The 27,582-nt window shown below is 35.0% G+C and overlaps 3 protein-coding genes across 8 annotated transcripts in view; 2 read left to right on the top strand and 1 right to left on the bottom strand.

The window, feature by feature from the left end:
• LOC110790195 (CSC1-like protein HYP1) overlaps window positions 1-15,786 on the top strand; it is a 28,036-nt gene extending 12,250 nt beyond the window's left edge. For all 5 annotated transcript variants that reach the window (XM_021994970.2, XM_021994971.2, XM_021994972.2 and 2 more), the window contains 4 exons: window positions 852-1,128; window positions 9,175-9,450; window positions 11,185-11,418; window positions 15,264-15,786. In XM_021994970.2, coding sequence (XP_021850662.1) covers window positions 852-1,128; window positions 9,175-9,450; window positions 11,185-11,418; window positions 15,264-15,425 — 949 coding nt within the window. In that variant the 3' untranslated portion in view covers window positions 15,426-15,786. The remainder of the gene's footprint in view (window positions 1-851; window positions 1,129-9,174; window positions 9,451-11,184; window positions 11,419-15,263) is intronic.
• Window positions 15,787-17,212: 1,426 nt separating this feature from the next.
• On the bottom strand, window positions 17,213-19,426 carry LOC110790196 (putative disease resistance protein RGA1). 2 transcript variants are annotated; one of them, XM_021994977.2, is made up of 2 exons: window positions 18,620-19,426; window positions 17,213-18,132 (listed from the first exon to the last, which is right to left on the bottom strand). In XM_021994977.2, exons 1-2 carry the CDS (start codon window positions 18,713-18,715, stop codon window positions 17,680-17,682), a joined length of 549 nt encoding a protein of 182 aa, XP_021850669.1. In that variant the 5' UTR covers window positions 18,716-19,426; the 3' UTR covers window positions 17,213-17,679. The 2 variants fall into 2 exon arrangements, with proteins under 2 accessions (XP_021850669.1, XP_021850668.1); XM_021994976.2 differs by having other exon boundaries at window positions 18,418-19,269.
• Window positions 19,427-22,365: 2,939 nt separating this feature from the next.
• LOC130461506 (uncharacterized) lies at window positions 22,366-26,761 on the top strand. The gene is made up of 8 exons (XM_056829632.1): window positions 22,366-22,917; window positions 23,421-23,883; window positions 23,993-24,338; window positions 24,470-24,647; window positions 24,741-24,863; window positions 25,548-25,685; window positions 25,781-25,972; window positions 26,112-26,761. The coding sequence occupies exons 1-8, from the start codon at window positions 22,366-22,368 to the stop codon at window positions 26,610-26,612; spliced, it is 2,493 nt and encodes an 830-aa protein (XP_056685610.1). The 3' UTR covers window positions 26,613-26,761.
• The last annotated feature ends 821 nt before the right edge of the window (window positions 26,762-27,582 follow it).

The following is a 27,582-nucleotide window of genomic DNA, read 5'->3' as shown; positions in this document are numbered from 1 at the left end:
TCAGTCCAGTGGTCACTTTATTGCGGAAGCGGCTCATAACGGATGAATGAAACAAATTGCAGCCACAGCGTGATTGTTTTTGAAAAGAATCACGTATTATTGGACATTTCTTAGGAATCCAGCTCTCTTTTCTCTCTGAACGATCATAGTATGATTGTTCAGTCTAATATCAAATCAATCTGTAGGTTCGCTAAGCAGTTCTCCACTTGGAGAAGAAAACGTACCTGTCCAATTTCTACAATTGCATTGCCTTACTCCGTATTCTCTCTTTAAACTTTATAAATCTTTGGGAGAAAGAGCTGGTTAAGAACTATCGACTGTAAACCATGGCACAGTTAGCCAGTTACAGTCAGGAGATGGTCACCATATCCTCTTTCCAGTAGGATTTGATGTATCACAAGTAAAACAGGGAAGAGGACTCAAAGGAGGAGGATCAGAGACCAGGGGATGGGAAAGAGAAAGGATAGAAAGACAAGTTGTTTATAGAATTCAAATGACAGTTGGTTAAGCGAAACGATTGGTATAAAATGGATGATAAAATATGCCAGATATATTTTAAGTTGTATATTACCTTTTACATATTTGTCGCTGTTTTTGTTTCTTTAATATGAATAGCTGCATGATTTCATTTTACGAGTGACATATGTTTATGCAATTTACATGTATTGTATACAACTAGTTTTCAATACCAAGTCTTCAAATTTATATTTATTAAAGAAGTAGCTTTTTCTGGTCAACTAGTTAACTAATTTTCTCTGGATACTAATTTTCTTTAATATGTATAGGTGTATTTGCTTGTTAATTTTACTCGTGATCACTTATTTGCTTGTATATTTCGCTATCGATTGCAGAGCTTTTGTCAGTCAGGTGATAACTGGGTATCTGCCAAGTCTCATTCTGCAGTTGTTTCTGTCATTTATACCACCCATCATGAAGATACTATCCTCTATCCAAGGCTACATTTCCATGAGTGAGATACAGAAAAGTGCTTGTAATAAGGTAGTATGGTTTACGATCTGGAATATATTCTTTGCAAATGTGCTATCAGGAACAGCTTTAATTCAAGTCAACGTGTTTCTTGAGCCCAAGAAGATCCCTACATTGCTTGCTGAAGGAGTTCCTGCTCAGGTAAATATATCTCCTCTGTTTGTGGTGTTTTAGTTTGATTTATCTGCTACGGTAGATGCCTATTCCATTCCTGTCAAAATGAGGAAGGAGAAGGGAGGAGAATGACTGGGATAGGTTTTTGTTTTCTCTATATAAACACTTACTCTTCTATACGCATGATCACATATTCTCTTGAAAACTTTTATTCTTTGCTTGAATTTATCTCTCTATTGTTATGATTGTCTGTATATCCCCTCTTAGAGAGACTCAATTTTCCTTGTTGAGATCTCTAGTGTTAATGTTATATTGTTCATGAGGTAGGTATCAGTTTACTAGTGGGTCATTCAAGATGCCCTGGCTCCTGGACACCCTTCCTTGGAGCTAATGCACCAATTAACCTTGTGATTTGTCTTGAGTTGTTGAAGGGCGTAATTCGTTCTTTTTTGTTTACAAAGAAATAATTGGGCTCAGTAAAAGGAGAGATCAAACATGAAGGTTTCTTTTCTAATCTGACTAGCAAAATGAGATCCGGCGGCGACAAGTTTCATCAACAGGAGAAAAAAGGCGGTATAGGTTGTATGATGATGACATCTATCATGTCAACAGTAGTCATGTGTGATCATGTTAAATTGAACTTCTACATCTTTGGTATCTAACTGGCTTATGTTTAGAAGTCTGCTGTGTTTCATTTTCCTTTAGGTATGGAGAAAAATTTAAAGTTGACCATTCTTGTCAACCACAAAAGCTATCCACATACCACCTAAGAGCTTTCCTCCCTTGGGTCGTCAACATACTGAACCTGAAAGTACATCACATTTGTGGAAAGATTCAGGTTTTCCTACAACTCCTAACAACCTGTCGTAAAGAACTAGCAAGAAGATCACAGCTGATTCCTCCTCTCCACTATTTTCGACAAACATTAAGGAGCTATTTGTTTTCTTTCTTAATGCCATTTGTGTTAAGCTGCTTCCAAGCGCCTTCCAAGAAAAAGCCTTAATCCTCTTTGGACTTTTGATATTATGGTATTTTAGTCAATTTTCTATTTATGTTTGGAACTGGAAAGTGGAACCACGGAGGATTTAATGCTTTTTTTTAATTGCACCACTGTAGAAACCCTCATAGTTTCTAAAGGAGGTCCTACGTAGGAAATAAGATAAATGTGGGTGTGATTGAAGTTTCCTGTGAAGAAAGAAACACTTTATGGTTAGAAGAGTACACATGTCTTCCTATTTATTTCATTATAGTTTCTAAAAGAGGTTCTATAATCCTATATATCTATTTACTTCATTCTAAAACAAAACCAAGAAACTCCTAAAAGTACACATGTCGTCCTATGGTGAAAATCTTCCTGCCAAAAGTGCCAATTTCCCCTCTTTCTTGGTCTTATTTATTTTCAAATGAACCAAAGCATATCTAAAATTTTCTTTTATTATTTATATTAAGCATACACTAGCTGTGTATGAAAAAGCTTTGGATTGCTTCTCTTCTTTGCAATCTTAGTGAAAATTACCGAAACAGAATGGTACCCTTGCATGAAAAGTTAATATCTTTTGTGTCTACTATGGTACTTATTATTAGACAGGTTGTCGTAATTACTGTATTGAACTCTCTTTGATCTGTGAATTTCTTCCGATTTTCCGTTTTGGGCTTTTCATGAAGTTTTTCTCTCCGTTTTCCTGTGTTCTACCTCTAGCAACAAATACTAAGGAGAAATCAAGAAGGGGCCAATCATGTGGGTACTTTTTCATTTAGGGGGAGAGAGATTAAGATCAACAGTATTCTTAAATATAATTGGGTCCCACAAAGTGTGGTTAAAAATGATAAAATGTTAGACATAAATGGAATAAAGTAAAAGTTGAAATGAAATTATTAAGGATCAAAATGTAGGAGAATGTGGCAGAGGAAAACTATGTTTCTTGATTAATGCATTACAAACTACAACAACATTATATAGCTTAATACAGTATGGAGATCCTAATTCTATGGATTGTTCATTGTTTAATTAATAGCCAACAATATTAAGTAATTCTATGAGTGTACTTAAATAATTCTAACACTTCCTTACTTAAACTGATGTTTACCAATATCAGTTTCCACTGAGCATGGTATTCAAAGAGAGATTAACAATAACATATATGTATCGGAATGGAAAAGCCGAAATCTTATTAATATGGTGAGAAGCTTATTGGACGAAGGGAGAATGCTGAAGGCATTTTGGTGAGAAGCAGTAAATTGGAACGTTCATGCTTGAACATAAACCTTATACTTTCTATTTAAAATATGACTCCTAAAGAGGCTTGAAGTGGAAGAAAACCAGCTATTGATCATTTTTTAGTATTTGGGTGTATTGCTTATGCCATGTTCCAGATGTGCAAAGAAAGTAACTCGATGACAGTGGTGAAAAATGTGTACTTTTGGGAGTAAGTGAAACTTCCAAGGAAATATTGACCTTTACCACCTTAAAAAAATTACATATTGTGTTTTACCACCTTAAAAAATAGAAATTGTATTTTACCACCTAAAAACAAATAAAATTGTTCTTTTACCAACTTTTAACGGCAAGGTGGACGGAAACCTTATATGGGCCCGATTTCAACAACTATATTTCTGATTTCCTTCTCTTCTCCCATGATTTACATATATGTAAGTTAACATTTTCCTTTGCTACCCATTAACTCACATTATATGGTAGTATTTCTCAATTTGATAGAGGCATAATTCTTTTCCAGATTTGCAAAGAGAATCAATTTGCTTTAAGGTATGATTTATGTTTTATTTGCGTCAAAAAGGGGCCTCACATAACGTTTTTGTCCGTCTTTCTGTTAAGAGGGGGTAAAAAACAATTTTTATTTTATTTTTAGGTAGTATATTACAATTTCTGTTTTTAGGTGGTAAAAATCAATTTGTCAATTTTTTTTTGGTGGTATAAGTCAATGTACCCAACTTCCAAAGCATATAAATTGTCAAATCCTATACACAAAAGATAATATTTAGTAGAGATGTATTTGATAAATTATATATTTATTTTTGAGAGGTGATAAATTATATAATTCATTCAAAACATGACTCCAGAAGAGGCATGGAGTGGAAAAAACCCGGCTATTGATCATTTTCGAGTATTTGGGTGTATTACGTATGCCCATGTTCCTGACGTGCAAAGAATAAAACTCGATGACAACGGTGAAACCCTGTATTTTTTGCGAGTAACTGAAACTTCCAAAGCATTCATATTATGTAATACTATGCATAAAAGATAAAAGTTACCGAAATGTTGTATTTGATGAAGAAAGCACATGGAACTGGAGTGAGAAACCAATATTCCTCTAATTTTTAATCAACTTTTGATGACGAAGGATGAACAGGAAGGAAAACACCTTTCCTTTTCGAAGAACCAACAAATGTAACTGAAAATTCGCAAAATAATAGTGAAGATTCACCAATCAACCATGCAAAAGATGAAAACACGTCCACACCATAACCATACTCAATTTTCTTTATTCGCATATTGTGATGCTACAACATTTGATAGTGTAATAAAAGAATCTAAGTGGCGTAAGGAAATGGGATGAGAGAAAAATTCTTGGGAATTATGTGATCTTCCCAAGGGATATACAAGAATAGGGGTGAAGTGGGTTTTTTTTTTTAAATTAAATAAAGATGGGGATGTAGATAAGTACAAGACGGGTTTAGTGGTCAAGGGAGATAAGCAACAATTTGGGGTTGACTATACAGAGGTATTTGCTCCGAAAGAAAAAATGTTTATAGAATAAGGAACGCTCTTTATTGATTAAAACAATACCCAAAGCTTGGTGTTGTTGCATTGCATTGCATATTATATTTATTAAGATAGGGGATAACGGAAAAATGCTCGTAGTTCTTTTTTTGGCAATTAATAATTGTATTAATAACCAAGCACCAAGGGGAAAAAGAACCCAAGGTGAGACTTACAGACCAAGCCACAAAACAACAGAAAAGCAACTAGCAGCAGCTAGTCACAAACACCTACAACATCAACTACAACTTACTGCAACAATCTGTGTCTAAACTTATCCTGACATCTACAAGAAACCCTGAATAAGATTTCCTTTACAATTACAGGAACAGATTTGCTAGGGGAATTAAACACAATCAAATTCCTATTCAGCCAGATAGCATAGATGGTTTTAGCAAAACACAATACAGAGTGGCAGTTTCTCCAGTTTTCTTGCACTGAAAACCATAGCTACTTCTCTGAATCCCTAAAACAGATGTCAGAAACACTACAATAAAAAAAGAGGTGCTCCACAGATTCATTACCAATCTTACACAGCACACAAAGATTAGAACATTGGATTCCCCAAGAGTTCAATCTGTCAGTAGTAGCAAGTCTATTAAGAGCAGCCAACCAAGTAACAAAAATACTCCTCGGACTTGCTTTATTATCGCAAATCACTCTCATCCATGAAACTTTAGGATGATCCCCCTGCAGACCTTTATAAGCCTTGCTAATAGAAAAATTAGCTCCTGCTGTAACTGACTGCCAGCCACCAAGATGCTGAATGATATCTCTGCACCCAAGAACTTTCTTCAGAGCCCAAGAACAAGAGTTAGGAATATTGCAAGAGGATCATGCCCCTTCATATAATAAGCATCCACCCATTTCACCCACAGTTGTCTTTTTTGAAAGCAAGAGCCCACAGAAGCTTGCTAACAGCAGCTTTGTTCCAGTTTATGACATTTTTGATATTCCACCCCCCTGCAGCTTTGGGAAGGCACATCTTTTCCCAAGCCACTAAGGCTTTTTTAGAACTGACAGTATCTCCTGTCCACAAGTACACTCTGCAGAAAGCTTCCACCTCCTTAAGAATCCTTTTAGGCATAATGAAGATCTGACACAAGAAAATGCTCGTAGTTTGCTTATATGTTGATGACCTCATATTTATTAAGTGGGGCTGAGAAAATGTTTGTTGAATTCAAAAGGTCCATGATGAAATAATTTGAAATGTCTGATCTTGGAATAATGAACCATCTCTAGGCATTGAAGTGGTTCACTCAGTTGACTGAATATCTAGCCGCGTGTCCCTCTATAAAAATATTTTTTCATTTTATTTTATTTTATTTAAATTTCATGCCCCTTTCTTTTCCAATTTCATGTTTTTAACCACCAAAAATAATTCATGCCCCTTCACCACAAAAAATAGTTCATGCTCCTTCACCATCAAAAATAATTTATGCCCCTTCACCTCCAATAAATTTCATGCCCCTTTGTCTTTTAGTTTTTTTTATTAATTTCAAGTAATATAGCAATTTATATTATGAAATGAAACGTGAAATAAAATACATTTACTCTTTTTGATGAATGGGAAAATTAAACTCACCTTTAAAACATAACAAAAGTCGTGCATGGTACAGGGTCAGTACTAGTTTCTTTCTCAGAAGAAGGGGAGAGAATTTTCAAATGAAGGATTATAATCTTAGAAGTACTCACATGAATGAAACTAAGTAAAGACATGTTTGGGAAGAAAATTAATGGTACTCTTTAAAAGCAAATTGTAGGCAAGGCCTAATATTATATACTTCCTCCGTTCAAATATTATTGCACCATTTACCTTTTAAGAAAGTTTCAGAACTATTGCATCATACCCATTTTAGGAAATAATTTTTTTTCTTTCACACTACAGATATCCAAAATACCCTTGTATGTTAACTCTTATTGACTTATAATGCTTCTATCACATGGGCAAATTTGTACTTTTTCTTTCTCTCTCTTCCTTTTTACCACTACCAAAAATCTTATGCCCAACCCCATGGCGCAACAAATATGGAACGAAGGAAACACAATATTACAATATTCTGTAAGCCTAATTAGTAGATGCATGGAAAATGCAAGTATGCAACGGAATTATATTTTTAGCTGCCAGGAGAATCTTTTATTATATGCAAGGAACTCGAGATTTAGGATTATTTTACAAGAAAGGTGAAAAATCCAGTATAATTGGTTATACCGATTGCGATTATGCAGCACATCAAGATGACGTAAAAAGTACTTCTGGTTATGTCTTTATGTATGGAACAGGCGCCATATCATGGTGGTCTAAAATCAGCCTATTGTCTCGTTGTACGGAAGGAGAGTTTGTTGCAGCTACAACTTGTGCCTTTCAAGCCATAGGGATGAGAGGAATGCTAAATGAACCAATGTTTAAACAAGCTCATGCTACTAAAATATATTGTGACAACACCTCAACAATTAACGTGTCAAAGAATTCAGTGCTACATGGAAGGAGTAAGCACATTGATGTTAAATACTATTTCTTAAGGGATCTATGCAAGGATGGATCAATTGATCTTATGTTTTGCAAAAGAGAAGATCAACTTCCAGACATTTGCAAAAGCTCTTAAAAGATATATGTTCGTAAAACTTAGAAAGTTGTTGGGATGTTCCTTCATTGGAAATGGAAACTGATAAAGTTTAAAGTTTAAATTGGTATCGGTAAACATCAGTTTAAGGGAGACAATGTTGGAATTTTTTAGTACATTTAAAATAGTTAGAGGAATAGAATTATTTGTCATTGTTGGTTTTTAATTAAACAATTCTTTTAATTAGGAACTCCGCTAGTTTTTGACATTGTATTAAGCTATAAAATGTTGTAGTTTGTAATGCCTTAATCAAGGAACTGAAATTAAGATTTTCATTATATTGTGACTTTTGGCTATTGTTCAACTGTAAAAGTTATGGGTAAAGTGATATTAAGATGAAAACCAAGAATTTGTTTATTGAAACAATATTAAATGTTTTGTATGTTCTAGATCTCAAAAGTAATTTATTGAGTGTGGGACAATTACAAGAAAAAGGTTAAAACATTACCATACATAATGGTTGAAAGAGTCGGTTCGATGTTATTTCATGCGAAGTTACCCAATCATTTTGGGGGGAGGTAGTAAAGACTGCAGTTTATTTGATTAATCTCTCTTTCAGTTCCACTAGATGGTGATATTCCACAAATGGTCTGGTGTGGGAGAAAAGTAAAATATGGAAGCTTGAAAGTGTTTGGGTGTAGAGCTTCGTTCATATTCCAAGGGATGAGAGGTCAAAACTTTAATAGCAGGACAAACATCGTATCTTTGTGGGCTATCGTGTAGATGATTTTGGTTATAGGTTATGGGGTCCTATAGAAAGAAAGATCGTTCGAAGTAGAGATGTTGTCTTCTTTGACGACCAAACCATCGAAGACATACAAAATTCCACAAAACCCAGAACTTCCAATCAAGAATCACCTATAATCATTAATCCGGTTCCTTCTCCAAACATAATTGATATTCATGGGGGAGAAGAAGGTCATGAAGAACCTCACAACGTTAGCAATAATGATATATGAAGAATGGGGAGAAATAACACAACAAGAAAGTCAACCCCTATCACCACCATAGTCAAGAAGGTCTATTAGAGATAGACGACTTCCGGGAAAACTTGTTAGTGGTGAGTTGTTAACTGAAGGGGGAGAAACATAGTCTTAGGAAGAGGCTCTTAGCATGTTTACCAGAAAAGTGGATTGAAGCTATGCAAGATCAGATAAAATCCTTGCATGAGAATCACACATTTAATTTGGTACAACTACCAAAACGTCGACGAGAACTCAAGAATGAATGGGTGTTCAATCTGAAGAAATGCAGCCAAGAATAAATGGTTCAGTCTCAGGTTTATGCTTACCCAGAGTTGGGACCAATCAAAACTTGAATGCACCTATTTTGTGCCATTACTTTTCAGAATTTTTAAGTAACTGTTAAGTTGTAATAAAATTTGGCGCAGGATCATCGATGGTCCTGTGACCTATTTGGATCAGGTTGGTCAATCGAAAAAAGTAGTCTCTTATGACCCTGACCCATCCGTTACAGAAGATTCGGGCTGTTCACGAGTTGCCAGCTATTCAGATTTTTTCATGCCGGTTGTAGATGGCATACTTTAACACTCTGCTGTCTAATTTAGTTGATATTTAGAAATTTGTCTGTTGATTTTTTTTTCTAAAATGCTGACTTAAAATTGAAAAAAGTTTGGAGTATAATTCTTCTGGTTGGAAACTTCTACTGCAGGCTTCGTTCTTCATTTCATATGTCGTAACAAGCGGATGGACTAGTGTATCTTCGGAGCTTTTTCAGCTAGTCAATCTCATCTGGAGTTTGCCAAGAAGAGTGTTTTCTAAAAAGGTGGCTGACGATTTGAAAGTCTCATCAATTCCCTATGAGAGTGAAGTTCCCAGGATACTCTTCTTTGTGGTGCTTGGAATAACATACTTCATTCTTGCCCCGCTGATTTTGCCGTTTCTTCTTGTTTACTTTTGTATGGGATATCTCATTTTCCGAAATCAGGTTAGTCCATCTTTTCTTTGATTTAACCCAGTTGTAATTAATTTTCTCTTGGTACAACGTACAAGAGAAGCAACTTATGTGAGAGACGCATGTTAACCTGAGATTTAAAGTAATTTCAGAATGTTTTCCAGATAACTACATTACAATCGTTTGTGAAGCTTGCAAAAAATAGGTCTGGGTACTTTGTGATGCTGGGCTGATGTGAACGCATCTGTTTGTTGGTTTGATTTCATTTTTTCCTCTAAAAAATAATTATATGACTTGCATTTTGATGTTGTTTCTTGTCAGGTGAAATGACTGCCTTGGTTTTTGAATACCTTTTAAAATTTAATGCTTAAATATGATTAGATTTGGAGAGAGACTTAAGGAATGGAGGAAAGAAAAGGAAGTGGCACCATAGCACCCAAAAAGCAAAATTGTCAAAAAATTCCTTGTTTTTAAGGATTTTGTGAGCACCTTATTGCAACCTTAACTCCATTTTCCGGCGACAAAGTTAATTTTCCGCCAGGTTTCGTTGTAATCTAACACGTTTAGTACACTCTCTTTTACAAAATTAATTTTATAAATCCTCTTTCCAATTTTTCCCACCATCTCCATAGATTTTTCTCCATAATAACTCATATCGTGATTTTCTTGAATTGGCTCAAAATAATCTTTCAAGGACAAACTCCTTCTCTTCTTAATTTACTTAAGTATAAGGAAAGACATATCAAAACACATATAGAGGGGGGAAAAGATCAATTAGGGTTGATTCAATTTAATTGACCGTAAAACAATGAGGATTTTGGGGAAACTTACCCGAATTATGAAAATACAATTTCCACACAAATCCATTGATTGCAAGAATAATACACAGTAAAAAGGATGAAAAACAAATGAAGGGATTCTAAACCATAGGTGATATGGATTCCCAAACAACGAAGAACGAAGAAGAAGGCACGTGAGATTTTGTGTGGGAGTGTACAACACGCGCAAAAAATTGGTCGGAATGTAAAGTGAATGCTCAGAAAATTGCTTTCTTTCCAGAAAATAGAATTAAGGTGATGTTTTTAATACTTTAGTGAAATCAAGGCACTAGGTATCAAAAAATATTCAATGAGGTACTAGCTCATAAACTCAACTGAAAAAGGTACTATTTGACAATTTTTCCCACTAGAGATGACAAAGGGGGCTACATTTAGTGGTATAGGATTATCAAGGGTAACTGTTTGGAACTCAAATAAAAAATTATGAGAACATATTTCATTGCTATATTGGCATCAATCAAGGAGTTCCTTCTTCATCTAATCCAAAAGAGTTGGTTAAGTTTACAATTTTTTGTTGTTTAAGGGATATCCATTTAATTTTTTATTTAAAATCTCCCTGGGAGTAATTAAAGTATTAAACCCACTTAACTCCCTGATTCTCGGTTCGATTGGTATTTATTTGGTAGTTTCACCTAATCTCTTTCTTGATTTTCTTCTATTTCAATCATGCTGTTGGTGCTTAATAATGTGACACTTGAATTAAAAGCCATTAATGAAGGTTGTTAGTTACATTTCAATCTCTTTATTTCCTTTCTATATTGCACCTGCTAAGGATTCGTTTCTTTTATTGTGTATTGTCCAAAGCCTGACTTAGGGCATGTGTTTTTACACAATGGTTTGAAATATCAGGCTGCTGTTAAGAAAATTTTTGGACTCTGTAGGCCTTTGTATTTCTTAGCTTTCTGATCTATGTTGCTCTTTGTTGCAGCTTTTGAATGTCTATGCACCGAAGTATGAAACCGGGGGAAAATACTGGTCCATAGTGCATAATTCAACAATATTTTCCTTGGTCCTCATGCAAATTATTGCTATAGGAATATTTGGGTTGAAAGATCTCCCTCTGGCATCTAGCTTAGTAATCCCTTTACCTATACTGACGCTCCTATTTAATGACTACTGCCGCAAGCGCTTTCTGCCTATATTAAAGGGATATGCTGCTGAGGTATTCCTCTCTCTCCTTTTCCTAATTATGCTGTTCAGTTTAGAATAATTTATTTACATTTGTATTATTCAGGCCTTTCAGGCTATCCTCTGTTGAAGTATTTACCCGAAACCAACCTTCAATGTGCGTGTTATTCTAAAAGTCACCTTAACTGGAATATGTTAACTGAACTACCCATTATTCTTCAAATACACACAACTACCTGTTCCATTTTTGTTTATTTAGCCATCACTTAAGTATTCTGAATAAAGACTCCATATAAGAGATGATTATTTTAAAAAACATTCCTCTTGAAAGTGCTTTGTTGTTAGTTCTCCTTCAACAAAAATCCTATAAATGGTTATGGTGGTTGTTATTATTTATGAGTTAATATTAAAGATTGTTATTACTTCAACACCCTCACTTAAGAATGTCTGGAACGGATGGACATGACTCTCATGAGTTACCCTTTTCTAAGGGTTTGGGTTCAAGTTTTGTAAGACCGATGGATCCGGTGCGAATCAGGGTGTAGATGTCTAGAATCGGTCTAAGTCCAATGTTTTAAATCACAACCTACTCAGATCCACCCACAAATCCACCATATATTTTCCGCAATGTAACATTTTTTGAAGCCATGTCAATCGTGGAATATAATAGCTTTTATTGTCTCTGTTAGTCTGTTTAACTTTAATCATCTTTAAAATTAAATATACAAGACTCTCTCTGGAGAACTCTCTGTTGTGTATAAAGACACTGGGGTGTGTCCTTCATATACACAAGACTGTCTATAGATTCGATTTATGGGGTTTGGTGTGGTGGAGAAGAAGTTGGTTTGGGGAAAAGCAGTGATCGGGAAGTGCCATATTTTCAATGGTGCTATTCTTCCTCGTTATTTACTCTGGGATTAAGTAATTTTGTTTTCGTCTTTATGGAATAAGGTGGCTGGGGCTTTTCCATTCTACAACAGGGGAGATAGAACTGGGATAATTGGTAAAGTTATCAAGTTATTTTTTGTGAGGACACCTTCTCTTGTTGTATCCTCTTATTTATTTATTTATATATTTTTTTTTTCTGTTTGTGTGTGTGGTCTGTTATTAAGATTAAGACAGACTGATACTTCACAAAAAACAAAAACAAAAATGATACACTGATACAGTTCTGTTTTCACAAAACAGTAGATTGGGTGATGAAAAGTACATATTAGACATCATCTCGTAAACTATGTAGAAGCACTTTGAACCACAATAATGCAGTGTTTTTTTTTTTCCAATTTGATAGAACATATCCCGACTTCACCTCCCTTGGTTAGATGTCGGTGGTGCTGGTTACGGTTCATAGATGATATGCTTTTTGTTATGTGACTGTTCTTTGTTCCACATGCTCCTGCCTGTATCGCAGCTAGACCTGGTTATCGGGCGGGGCGGGTCAGGGTCGGTGCGGGTCAAAAGAGGGTCGGGTATTGAAAGGGTCATTTTTAGCGGGTCGATAATGGGCGGGTCAAAAGCGGGTCGCGGGTCAATAGCGGGTCATTAGTGAGCGGGTCAATAAACGAGCAATGGAAAATGAAAAACAAAAGAGCCATGTGCAAGTACAAGTAAATACGAAGCTATACACGTAAGTTTTTGTATCATTACTATTTTAATTTTCAAAATAATTGTAGTATAAGTTTGACCCTATAATGACCCTGTCCAATAAAGGCCCTGTCCAATAAGAGCCCTGCCCAATAAATGCCCTATTAACTTGACCCTAACCCTATATCCATTTGACTACCCTGTCCAATAACCAGGTCTAATCGCAGCTGCTATATTTTCCTGCCTTCAATAATATTGGGACTTCTTGGAAGCATTTTTTATTTTGGTATCTCATGAGTGGAAGTCGGACGTTACTCTTCACCTAGTACTCTTTACTTTGCTCATCTGTCTATAAATGTTGACAGTTAATCTGGGTATTGGAAGAAGAGAAAGCCAGAAGGTAATAGCTGATTGGCAGTACGAGTGTCAGAAAGTTGCCGACGCTGTATTTCTTTCTTTCCCGAAGAATAAGGGAAGTAGCTGGCTAGGGTTAGTTTGTTTTCCTGTTTATCCTTTGAGATTAAAGTGCGTCTGAGGACATTGAGTCTGCAGAAAGACAAAGAAATTGGGAAGCTGATACATATACCCATTGGGTATGGAATAGTTTCATACCCTGGACTCCCATTGGTTGTTTTCACAAAAGCAACCCCACATGGGATTTAAATTTAAATCTAAAATAACAACCCCACATGAAATTATTCAATTTAAACCAATCACAGCCCAGGGTATGGAACTATTCCATACCCAAGGGGTATATTGTGTCAGTTACTCAAGGAAGGCTCAGCCTTTATTGTAGTTCCTTGCAGATTCCAGCGGTTGGTTGACACTACCTCATTGGCACACATATTAAGGAGAAGTGAGAGAAAGGCAAAAACCACCCATTTATCAAATATATTACCCACCCCTATATGACCACCTACTTTTCCCCTTGACAATTGATCCACCTTCCTCAACTCCTAAAGTCCTAAACCCTACCACCACCTTCATGACCGCCACACCTAACCTCTTTCCTCTCAACCACCTCTTCATCCCACCACCAAATTTCTCCCCCTCTTCTTCTTTTTGCCTTCGCTTACGCTGTCCACCCAAACACAACCATGACGAGTGACCATCTGAATTTCAGCAAGAACTGGACACAGCCAAAGAGAATGAGCGTTGTCGAAGATGACCAAATTAAAGTATAGAATTGAAGAGTTCAATAGAAGAGAGCCAAGTGAAGGGGAAGCACAAATTAGGGGAGTAAAGATGTTCTTGAAGTATTCAACATTGACGACGATGGTGTGGAGGAGAGAGAGTGCCCAAGATTAGGGTTTCGATGATGGAGAGTAAGGGTAAGGATTGTATCTCAGAATGCCATGAATTGAGTGGGGTTGCTGGTGGGCACCGTTGAAGCTTGATAAGGTTGACTTTCTCTCTCCTTTTTTTCCTCACCACCACATTAGGGATCAAACAACTCTAAACAATAAATAAAAGAGATCGAAAGGAAGAGAAGAGATTGAAGATTGACACCAAATATGTGCCCTTTCTCTTGTCTGTTCTTTGGCTAGGCCAATCTCAGACCGCAAAGTACGTTGATTGGGCCCTTGACATACGAGGACAAGGGAGTGGTAAAGGGGCGAGGAACACCCCTCCTTCCTATGCTCTAATGAGAAATATAGATTGGGACCTCAAGATCACAAGTCCCAACCCTGGTACTAGACGAAGCCGAGCTTCGCTTACTTTCAATCTTGTCTCTACCATTTTCTCTAGAGAAGGGCTTAAACAATCATTTAATAAGTAATGTCCTTTCGCATGCTGTTATATGTGGTTTTCCTAAATAAAGAGGAAGAATAACTGATTCTGGGTATGAGATAGAATCTGTAGATGACAACTCTATTTAGTGCCTTGATCTTCTTTGCATAAATTGAGTGTTTTTGGACAGTTGGAGAAGACTTCTGTCAAATCCAGGCTGTATTACTGGACCTTTCAGGTTCAACAAATTCTGGATACGGTTTTTCTTTAGTTTGGTAAGTAATTGAAATGAAGCTATACTTGAAGATAAGTACTGGAAGGCACAGTGATTTTACCATTAAGTGATTTGCTGCAAAATGTTTGAGCTACCTATCAGAATGTCAAAATCCCTACCATGCAACTTCATTTCTATTTTTTCCCTGATGCTGATTTTCTTTCTTCTTTCTTCTTTCTCTACAATTTTCTTTCCCATATACTCCTAGCATCATTTTTGTTTCGTAGAAAAAAAGTGTCCTATCCCAACATTTTCCATGAACTAACATTGTGTAATTGTCCTTTTTGCAGTGTTTGATTAAAAAGGATAGAGAAGAACAGAATGATCCCAGAATGACAGAATTTCTCGAAAACTTAACAGTTGCATATCAAGATCCAGCTCTGAAGCCAAGTCAATATTCTAGAAACACTGATAGACAAACTTCTCCTCTTCTTCAACCTACTGAAATTTGAAGTGCCAGGACTTTTTGGCGTGAAGGGTACGGGGTGTGATATACGTGAATACTTATGTGAATTACACAGTGAGTTGGATTTTGTAGTTCACTTGTTTGAGTAATATCTATAGATGGTATGGTTTATCGTAGTTTGTGAAGATCTACAGTGATATGCAACCCCTGTGTGAAAAAAAAAATACTCATCGTAAAAGAAGTGTTCTGTATCCTCCATAGTTTATGGTGATTGAATTTTCAACGTATTGGGTACAGAGTAGTTTGTTACGTGACAGCTTATAAGGTTTTTTAAAAATTTTATTTGTTTGAATAGGGTTTTATTAGTTCTCTTCCACTTATTTTTGAAATTAACTTTATTTTGCGTATTTGTTGTTTTATGGAAAATACTTCAAGTACACTAATATTGTACACCATCAATAGTATTTTGACATGTTATTAATTCCACTGGTAAATTAGATGGAAAATGGGGAATGAAAACAGAGAAATAGCGGGATAAACTTTCAGCAAACTGCCCCCCTTTTACACAACTGGGCGGGATTCTTTCTGGAAGATTTTGCTTCTCTTGTTTTGCGTCAACTGAAATTTCCATTCCAGTTTTATCTTCCTTCATCTCCCTTTTTTTTGAAGGTATTCATCTCCCTTGTTTTCTTTCCTTTTCTGCCATTGTTATTCAGCAAAAAGTCTGTCATTGTTGTTCAATAAAACTTGTGCACAAAATGACGAGCAAAAAGTCTGTCATTATTGGCTCATCATGCAGGAAGTCGCGAGCCTTTATGGTCTTCTGGGATATAAAATACATTGATGTTGTTTCCGAAACCATGCGCGCCTCCCTGATAGAGAACCATAGCTAGACAAACCTCATTACTTTCTGTTTTTTTTAAAAACCATGCACTCTTCTTCATCAACCTAAATAGAGAAAGCTTCCTGGGCTTTCTTTTGGATCACCTCTATTCCTCCTTCCTTCTTCTTTGTGGTCTCACCGTCAGAATTTGAATCTGCAAAAAAATTCTTGTTCAAGTCAATTGTGAGACTGATGAATGCTTTCACATTTTGTTGTTTTGTTCCTTTTTCACCTAGTACTCCAGCTAATATTCATGTTGCCTTCCAAAATTTTGACTTCACTTTTCGTCTTTTCCCTTGGGATTTTCCTTTTCAGTTTTTTCTTATGTTCCTCCTCTTCCTCTGAAATCTGAATCCAAAGGAGGCGAGGAGTATCAAATTCAAACATTCCTTTCATGAATGATTCCGATGTAGGAGTGGGAATTCAGTAATTCACCCTCAGAGTTTGATCTTAGATTTGTAAGGGTAGGTGGTGGCTCGTTGTTGCCCACGCCCTCACCTCGGCCCAACCCAAAGAAGAGAGAAGCAAGTGACTCACAATATCGAAGCAGAGCTGGCATTGGGATATCAAAGGTAAATCTGAATCTGAAAGGTACGTTATTTTCAAGTTGGGCTATATCTAGTTGTTGGTGTTGGATATGAAATTGAGCTGGGTTTTGATCTACAGGTTGGAGTGGATTTTGTTCTTCTTGTGGGTTGAAAACAAGGCCTAGGTTAACTTGATCATGCAAATGGATCGAGCAAAGGTGTGGATGAGAACACCTATCTGTTTTGAATAAAATAATTAAGCATACTAGCAAATTCATGAACAATTTTGAATAAAATCGAGCAGTAATTGCTGAATTTCCCCTCTCTTTTTTATTGGAGCAATTTGAAAATAGAGGAAAAATTTACACTAAAATTCATAAACACTAGAACAAAAAAGAAGACCCAAGGATGAGCCAGTGCCCATTATGTCAAAAGTCAAAACAAATTGATCTAGTCTGCCAGTTAGGTATCATCATCTTCGAATAAAAAGCAAATGCAGCCTAACAACTCCTACTCTGCCTCATTAGTGGAAGGTGGGAATGAAACATTTGCACATAGAAACCCGAGGTTACTAACTGTAGAGAGGTAGACCAATGTCTAAGCACTGCATACAAAGAATTAAGCCATGCCACATTGTCAATTTCCATCACCTTCCTTAATCTGGGAACAAGAATACTATCCTTCCTCTTTTCATGATCAGACAACCACGATGAAGGCCTAGAGGGAACGTCAATGTCAAAACAGGATGTGGATGCTCCTGATTTCTCAACCCATTTGGTTTTCTCTAATTATTTGCAACTTTTTGTTGAATTTCTTGATATTTAGGACTTGAAGCCTAGGACACGGCAAAATACATGTCAGTTCCGGGCACTTATCTATGACCAATGACTTCAATTGAGAAAGACATGGTAGTAATTGCAAATGTGCCTCGTTGTTGATGTTGCTGCTATCATGAAGGAGTTGATGAAGATGATCCCTCTCCTCCATCCTTTCAACTTCCACATATCTTCTAACCGAAGTTCTTCCAGCGATGACAAGAACGATAGTTTTTCTGTATTTCCCAATACAGGTGGACTATCTTCTTCTATGTACTCCAATTTTCCCAAGTCTTTAAGTTGAAGGACTTTCAGAACATACAAGTTCCCAAGCCATGGCAAGAACTCTAACTCCCCACAACCAATAAGACATAGCTTTACAAGATTTGGGGGAAAAGTTTGCCAACCGAGCAGTTTCTTACCATGATATCCATTCACTTCTAGCCGGTTCAGATTAGAATGTGGTTGCAGCTCTTCCATCAATCTTGTTATTCCCCCATCTTCAATTCCTCCATCAGTCTCCTCCTCCTGTGTGAAACGAAATACAATGTGATTGAGATGTTCCTTACTCTTTACTCTTTACTCTTTACTCTTTACTCTTTACTCTTTAGGTATGATCCCTCCCTCCTACTATCTTGGTTAACAACAATTGTAGCATTTTTGGGCCTCCTGATCATGATTTCAAGACGGCCTTTCAAGTTGTTCAAAGACTTTAAGTTTTTCCCAACCCACCCATTCCCACAATCGTTAAGAAATATAGATCACATTGAACCTTAGAATCAAGCAAGATACTAACAATGTTCTCCAACTCACCCTCTCTTCCAATAATATCACCTGAATCCAAGTAAGAACAAGTCTCGAACGACCTCTTCCTGATAGGTTCATGACCAAGCTTAAAGCAGAACTGGCTATTGTAAGCAATAGCATCCAACTTGTTCTTGATATCCTTAATCCCATGAGACATCTTGTAAGCAACACTAAGTGGGTTGTTGGGGAGAGAAAAGAACTGACTCACTTTTTTTAGAGACACTACCACCAGCCTTGAGAAGCTGCTTCTGCTCAGCAAGAGTGACAAACTCGTCCAACAGATCATCCGCCTCAAAAACTGCATCCTTGCAGTGCTTCATGGGAGAGCTCCTGCCTGGCCTCAGCATCACGGAAAACAGCACTAATGGCGGAAACGGTTCGGTTGAGATCATCAAGTTGGGATTTGTAGCCAAAGATTGAAATGGTCTCTTTAAGTTCTAAACATTGCAACGCTGCAAACAAAGTTTGTGCAGCAGACAACACCGAGCCTATGATGTCCATTTTTTGGTACAGAAAATGGTAATAAGTTTTGGTTTTGGTTTTGGTTTTGGTTGGCTTAAGGTGATCACCAAACTCTTGGGCAAAGGACATTAACACTTGCAAAAGCTGAGGAATTATAAATGAAGCTTAGTGGATAGTTAAAATTCAATGACTTTTGGACTGATTTACTTGATTCTACCCGTTTAATATAAAAATTATCAGTAGGCCATAGATTTGGTGTAGCAATTTTGACATATTGTCATCATATAGTTAGAATAATGTATGTGAACGATTTGTACAAGCATTTTCCAAGAACTTGCAATTTTCTCTTTCCTGGTTAATCAATTTGTATTTAAAATCTCAATATCCCAATAATCACAAACAAACAAAACAACACGCAAAAAGAAACACTAAATTGAAGTGAAAGAAAATCACATAAGTTAGAAAGAATTAAGAAAATCACTTAACTCAGTTATTGCTATTGTGGAGTCATGTCAAAATTTCTTGAGGGGAATAATCGTCATGTTCTCCATTAAGGTTATGAAATTAGAAGATGATTATTATTTTTATTTTGAGGGGAATTGGAAGACGACGAACTTGATTGCACTTTTTATCTTCAACTTTGATTTTTACTCAATTTGTTTTTTTTGGCTGCATTCGGATCTAGCCTAACCCGTTTAATTTCAATCTCGCTCAGCCCATTTAAAAATTAAACACAAAATCTTGTTTAAAATGGGTGTACAATAAATTATTGTACACCAAGCCCATATTAGGCAACTCAAAATAATTGGCACGTGTGAAGTGAAACAAGTGAAACGCGAATTGGGGGAAGTAGTCAGTTGGTCTTCATTCATCTTCCCAGTTCTCTCTTTTCTCTCTCCTCTCTCTCTCTCTTCTGCGATTTCTGCTGCGATTTAGCTGAGATTTCTTCGCAATTTCAACCGCGATTTCTCTCTTCTGCATTTCAACCGCAACTTCTTGCGATTTCTTCTGCAATTTCTTCGCGATTTTGCTACATTTACCTTGACAGTTCATCCATGTTAGTTTTCTACCTATTTTCTTTGATTTTTCGAATTTTGATAATTAGGTTTAATTATTTTAGTTGTTCTACTTGAATTATTCTTCCAATTATGTCGCGTTTTGTTTGTGTTGTTTCGAATTTGTATTTGTGTGTTTTGATTTAGGTTTTTCTTCAACGATCGTTTGTTTTTGCTGCGATTTGTTCCTTTGCACAGATAGCTTCTTTGGTGCGATTTTGTTCCTTTGCTGCGATTTCAATTTTGTGCTTTAATTTATGTTACATAAATGTTAAAGTTTATAAATCTGTTAATAAGTTAAGGTTATTCACCTAATAGTGAAGAACATTGTATTCAAAGTTGCAAGCACGTGAATCATTGAATCTGTATTAAAGTTGCAAGGTTTCTGATGTTAAAGTTTAGGATAATTGAGTTAAAGTTGAGGATTATAGAGTTAAAGTTAGGGTTTTAGAGTTAAAGTTGAGGGTTCTAAAGTTAAAGTTTAGGATTCTGTAGTTAAAGTTTAGGATAATTGAGTTAAAGTTGAGGGTTTAGAGTTAAAGTTGAGGGTTCTAATGTTAAAGTTGAGGATTCTGTAGTTAAAGTTTAGGATAATTGACTTAAAGTTTAGGAAAATTGAGTTAACTTTAACTGTGAATAACTTAACTTTAATTGGTAGTAGTCTAACTTTCACGTTTTTACCTTTCTACAACTAAATTGAGTCTTTCAGTCTGTTTTATTTCACTGTTGTACTTTGTTGTGTTAAAGTTATAGTTTTATATAATAAAGTTATGGAAATTGGCATAAAAGTTAAGACAGTTTTCAATCATTTAAGACTTAACTTTTCTATTAATATCTTAACTTTAACAGTTAAATCTATTACTTTTATATTTACAAAGTTTTCATCTAATAGGAGTTTAACTTTTGCAGTGATTTTTGACATCATTGAATCATGCCGAGAACTAAAACTGTTAATAAGAAGGAGATTTTACAAGAAGATGATGACATTCAATATCCAGATTCAGAAAATATGGAATATGATGACGATGATGACGATGTTCTTTATGAATATGATGAGGATGTTAATACTGATGAGGACGAGGACGAGAACGGGGAAGAGGACGAGGATGTTAATGCTGGTTTGGTTAAATCGACAGGCAAAGGGAAGAAGAAGCCGGGAGTCATGGAGAAGAAAGTAATGGTTAAGAGTGAGTTGGTTGAAATAAAAACCAAAGGGAAGAAGGCAAGGATTAAGGCTGAGGTTGATGTTGATGTTCCTGTTGATGCTGAAAATGATGTCCAGATGTGAGTTTTACAATTTGTTTTATTTCTGAAATTGAACTTTTCTGTGTTAAAGTTGTATTTGTGTGCCTTAAAGTTATTGAAATGATATAAAGTTAAGGACTCTGAAGTTAAAGTTGAGATTTTTGTAGTTAAAGTTAAGAATTTTGAAGTTAAAGTTAAAGTTAAGAATCCTAAAGTTAAAGTTTATGATTTTGAAATTAAAGTTTTAAGGACTCTGGACTTCAAGTTGAGGATTTTGACGTTAAAGTTAAGGATTTTGTAGTTAATGTTAAGATTTTTGAAGTTAAAGTTAAGAATTTTGAAGTTAAAGTTACGAATTTTAAAGTTAAAGTTAAGGAACCTAAAGTTAAAGTTTATGATTTTGAAATTAAAGTTAAGGATTCTAAATTAAAAGTTTAGGATTCTAAAGTTAAAGTTAAGATTTCTAAATTTAAAGTTTAAGGATTCTGAACTTAAAGTTGAGGATTTTGAAGTTAAAGTTGAGGATTTTGATGTTAAATTCAAATCTTACAAACAAGATTTCTAAATATAAAGTTAAGGATTTTGACTTTTTTCTCCTAACTTTACCTGCTAAAAGTCAACTTTTTCCTTTTAAATATTAAAATTGTACTTATGTAGGTTAAAGTTATGGTATTTGTTGTAAATATTAAGAAATTCTTCCATCATCTGAAACCTAACTTTTACTGTTAATAACCAAACTTTAACTGCTAAAAGTCTAACTTTTACCTGTTTAACTTTTTTTTTATCTTTGATGGGGGTTGCAGTACTTCAAACATGACTACCCAGTGTAGACCAACTGCTTTGTTAGCTGTCATAGAAACATTCAATTAAAATCAAATTAAGGCTGTTTCGGAAATTGGATTTGGTTGGTTGTTATCTTTACCTACGCAAACTTCTAAGTTAGATACAACATTATTTCCCTGGTTGATTGATCATTTTGATCCTGTTAGTTGGTTGTTTAAAATAGAAGCTGGAAAGGAATTCATATTTAGTCCATGTGATGTGCATGATGTGTTTCTTCTCCCATTACATTCTGACAATCCTATTGTAGATAGCAGCACTAGGACTAAGGATGTAGGTTTGAAAAATCAGTGGAGAGAGTACTTTAAAGTTAAAAAATGCAACCATTCCATTGCGTTTGTTGGAGATTAAGATGGGTGAATTAGAGGAAGGTGGAAAAATGTTCAAGCGAATATTTGTGATGTTTGCATTCTCTATTTTCTTAGCTCCTATAGCTAATAGGACTGCTGATTTGGGTTTAGTTAAAGTTCTTGAGGATGTAGATGAAATAAAGAATCTTGATTGGTGTGGATATGTCCATGAGAGACTTTGTCGAGCTATTAGGAAGCATAAAACTTCAGGCTGCCAGGGTAACGTTGGTGGTTGTTTGTGGATTTTACAAGTTGTCTATTTTCATCGCCTTCAATTTAGGGGCATTGCAGAGAGTTGTAGTCTTCCGTTGATGAAGAATTGGTCTGGTACTAAAATTCACGAAAGACTTGTTTTGGAAAAGGATTCAGCTTGCTTTGGCAGTGGTTTATTAAATACTGTTACCTACCCTGTTTGTCAGAAGTTGGGTTTTGAAGAAGGTTTTGCCAAGATTTGTGGTAGGCATGATGTTGTGAACGATGATGAGAACCATATACGGTTCGTCATTCCTGATGGGCAATTGTCAAATTCAGCAATTCAATCAATTGCAACTGATGTAAGTTTCTTCTCAACATTTTTATAGTTATTTCTCTTTTATTAAATTTTTTATTGTAGTTTTGAGATTTGATTCTAAAGTTAAAGTTATGGATTATGTATTTAAAGTTAAGGACTTTGATGTTAAAGTTGAGTATTTTGAAGTTAAAGTTAGGGATTCTAAAGTTAAAGTTAAGGATTATGTATTTAAAGTTAAGGAATTTAATGTTAAAGTTGAGGATTTTGAAGTTAATGTTAAGGATCCTAAAGTTAAAGTTTAGGATTCTAAAATTGTTTCAAGGATTCTAAATTTAAAGTTGAGGATTCTGAACTTAAAGTTTAGGATACTAAAGTTAAAGTTAGGGATTCTGAACTTAAAAGTTTAGGATTTTAAAGTTAAAGTTAAGGATTCTAAAGTTAAAGTTAAGGTTTCTGAAATTAAAGTTAAGGTTTCAGTAGTCTAACTTTTAAGTTCAAAAGTCTAACTTTTAATTCAAAAAGTCTAACTTTTCCCGAATCTTGAAGGAAATGCATGCGGAGTTTTTGAGAATGAAGAGGAACTTGGAAATTGTTTCAAATTTTCATTTGAAACAACTTGAAGCTGTATCAGCACTGAGGCGCCGTTCATCTCCATCGCTGCCGGATGATGATTTGGATCCAAGGTATTATGCCATGATGCAAGAATTGGCTGAGATGGTAGTTTCAGTTCAGTCTATGCCAGGAGGTTTGGAGAACATATACTGTGATGGAAAACCTAATGTTATACCTCGAGATGTTAGTCCAAATCAAAAGATCCAAGAAGTTCTTCATGAAATTAATGTCAATGAAATTGCTAACAAGACTGCTATACAGTGTGAAGAACGTTGTATTGTTGATGCTATCCCTGATCCAACTCGGCATACCAATGCAACTCTGGAGGTTGCTGTACAGTGTGAAGAACCTCGTATTGTTGATGCTACCACTGATCCAGCTCAGCAGACCAATGAAGGTGCAACTTTACTCTATTTCAGTTTACTATAGGTTCAAAACTTAGAAATATCTAAAAAAACTTTAACCTTTTCACATTAAATGATAAGAAATCATTTATTCTACTACAGGCGCAACTTTGGAGGTTGATGTACAGCCAACCTTATCTGAGCAGCCGGTTGTACCTCTTCCAATTGTTGAACCTCTTCCAAGTGTTCGACCTCTTCCAAGTGCTGAAACTGCTCCAAAAGAATTAAAAGTTTACGATCCTACTGTCGGTTATCATTCCATTATACACTCTTCTTTCACTGATGGCAAGGCTAAAATTGGAATTCCATGTGGTAAGGTTAACACTGAACCATTCCTTGTCGGACATTTCATGCGTTTCTACAAGAGGAACATGAAACGTTTGCCCGAGTTGTATCAAGAAGTTGCTGATTATTGCCTTCTGGATGATCCTGTCGTAGTGAAGGCAGAGTAAGTCTTTTAATTTTTTTATATAATGTAACTTAATTTTGACCAAGTGAAGGGTAATACATTTTCCTAACTTTAAGTACAAAAGGTATAACTTTAACTTAATAAATCTTAACTTTGATTTTTTTTTTTAGGGAAACTTTGGTCTGGTTTGATACCGTACATATGATTGAAAGAGAGGATATGTTGTCACTTGCTGAAGATCAAGAGATCTATTTGTCTATTATTGAGTGTTGGGCATTAATGATAAATGCAAATGAAATGCAGCATGCCTCACCGCCTTCAAAATTCTGTTTTGGTGTCCGCCAAAGTGTGAGTTTCTTAAATTGTGTAGTAGTTTAGTAAAAGTTAACGTATTTTTAGGAAATGTTTGCGTTGTACTAATTTGTTTGTTTTCCCTTGTAGGAAATTTTGGAACTTCTTTGGCAAGATTCAACTAACGAGGCTGCTTTGGATCAACTTCTAAATTGTTGGCAAGAGTGGACTGATATTCACAACAATGGCTTTGACATCACCTGTGTTGATCTGGTCAGTTATTACTTGGCATCACCTCAAAATTACATTAAGGATTTTAAAGTTAAAGTTAAGGATTATAAAGTTAAAGTTAAGGCATCTGTTGTTAAAGTTTAGGATTCTAAATTTAAAGTCAATTTTTATGAAGTTAAAGTTTAGGATCTAAAGTTAAAGTTAAGGTTTCTGAAGTTAGAGTTTAGGATAATTGAGTTAAAGTTGAGAATTTTAGAGTTAAAGTTGAGGGTTCTAAAATTCTCAACTTTAACTCAATTATCCTTAACTCTAACTTCAGAAACCTTAACTTTAACTTTAGAATCCTAAAATTTAACTTCTAACATTAAATTTTTCTGAAGTTAAATTTTAGGATTCTAAAGTTAAAGTTAAGGTTTCTGAAGTTAAAGTTTAGGATAATTTTGTTAAAGTTGAGGATTTTAGAGTTAAAGTTGAGGGTTCTAAAGTTAAAGTTTAGCATTCTGTTGTTAAAGTTTAGACCTGAAGTTAAAGTTTTGGAGTCTGAAGTTATAATTAAGGTATCTGAACTTAAAGTTTAAGATTTTAAAGTTAAAGTTTAGGCATTTGAAGTTAAAGTTAAGGTATCCAAAGTTAAAGTTTAGGATTCTGAAGTTAAAGTTTACTTTCACTAGTTTAAGTTTTGTTTTTGTGTATCTATTAACATCACAATATGTTTTGTTTTTATAGGTTTTTGTTCCTTTTTTTCGAGAACGCCACTTTTTCCTATTTGTGTTGAATTTGAAAACCAAAACGATGCAACACGTGGACAATCTTGTGTATGATGAAGCTCAAATCATTGACTTTGAAAGTTTTTCAACAACTCTGGTAATTACCTCTAGTCAATTTAAGAATGTTGAATTACCGGTTCAACTTTCTTTTTTCTGTTACAAACCAATAAATGTGTTTAATATTATTTTCAGTGTGATCTCCTTGGTACTTTCCTTGATGATAGAGGCAATAATCATGAAGGTGATATTGGAACGTACCCCATGGAGGAGGTTGAGTTTGATTGGAAGACTGCAAAAGGTTCTGACCTTGACTGTGGAATTTATACGATGATTAGTATGTTGACATTTGAAGGAATCAAATGTAGCTGTCCTGATTTGAAAGAGGTTAGAATTTTTCGAATCATAACTTTTAAGTCAAAATTCCTAACTTTTACTGCAATTTGCTTAACTTTTATTAGCCTTATTTATTTTGGAATTTAAAATGATGTTGATAATGTTATTAATTTTTTTTCAAACAATACAGCCCCGTAAAAGGATTATTCTGCGTGCCGAAATATGTGTCACACTTGTGTTATCAGACATGAATGACAAACGGGCAGAAGTTCTCAATAAACTTGCTGATTTCAATTCCAAACGAGTAGAAGTCTATCCAGATGTGGTAACCAGGAGGAAGAAAAAATTGGCAGACGATAAGAAGTTGAAGAAAGAAGCTGCCAAAAAGGAGAAGGAAATTGAAAAGAAAGCAGAGGAGAATGCCAATGAGAACAAGAAACCAGAGGGTAATATTGCAGAGGAGAATGCCAATGAGAACGAGAAACCAGAGGGTAATATGGCAGAGGTGAATAACAATGTGGCAGATGTGAATGATAATGCGGCAGAGGGCAACAAACAACCGTTGAAGACTTTTACTTCAAGAAAACATCTGAAAAGGAATGTAGCAGATGCATCTGACCCCGAAAATGTAGCACCACCAGAGAAGAAGCAAGCTCCTACCAAACGGAAGGCAAAGAAACCTGTAGCATGAAATTTTAATATTAGTTTACTAAACTTTTATTACATGAAGGTTAACTTTAAGTACAATAATCTTAACTTTTACATTTTCACAAAAATATTTCTCTAGAGTATAATGCCTTTTTTGTGTATGTATGGCATATAATATTGGTTTTTGGTGATGTTCAGTAGAACTTAGAAACATGTATTTAAAGTTGTTGATTCTATGGTTAAAGTTAAGAATATTATAATTAAAGTTAGCCCTGTTATTGTTATAGTTAAGATCAACTTTAAGTATAATATTGGTTTTTGGTGATGTTCAGTTTTTGAAGTTAAAGTTTAGGATAATTTAGTTAAAGTTGAGGGTTCTTAAGTTAAAGTTTAGGATTCTGTTGTTAAAGTTTAAGCATCTGAAGTTGAAGTTTTGGAGTCTGAAGTTATAATTAAGGTTTCTGAACTTAAAGTTTAAGATTTTAAAGTTAAAGTTTAGGCATTTGAAGTTAAAGTTAAGGAATCCAAAGTTAAAGTTTAGGATTCTGAAACATGTATTTAAAGTTGTTGATTCTATGCTTAAAGTTAAGATTATCATAATTAAAGTTAGCCCTGTTATTGTAATAGTTAAGAAAATTTAATATTAGTTTATCTAACTTTTATTATAAAATGGGTAACTTTAAGTACAAAACTCTCAACTTTAAGTATAATATTGGTTTTTGGTATATTACTTCAATTCTTCATTGTACGTTAAGTATCCATGTCAGACCCTCGACACTCCGACATGGTTTCAAACACTTTGAAACTTTATTTTCAACTTAAATCCGAAAAAAATTTCACAATTTATCTAGGTTAGACACTTGGACACGTATCCAAGTCAGTCCAAGTAACATGGGTTTTGGCGATGTTTAGAAAAAGTTACGTAACATATTAGAAGTTGTTAATTTTATGCTAAAAGTTAAGCAAATATACCTCAACTTTTACTGTTTCAAGCCCGACTTTTAATATATAAA

Source organism: Spinacia oleracea, chromosome 5 (genome assembly GCF_020520425.1).
Source record: "Spinacia oleracea cultivar Varoflay chromosome 5, BTI_SOV_V1, whole genome shotgun sequence".
NCBI lineage: Eukaryota > Viridiplantae > Streptophyta > Magnoliopsida > Caryophyllales > Amaranthaceae > Spinacia > Spinacia oleracea.
The sequence above is the reverse complement of the archived record's forward strand: the minus strand, read 5'-3'. Positions and strand labels throughout refer to the sequence as shown.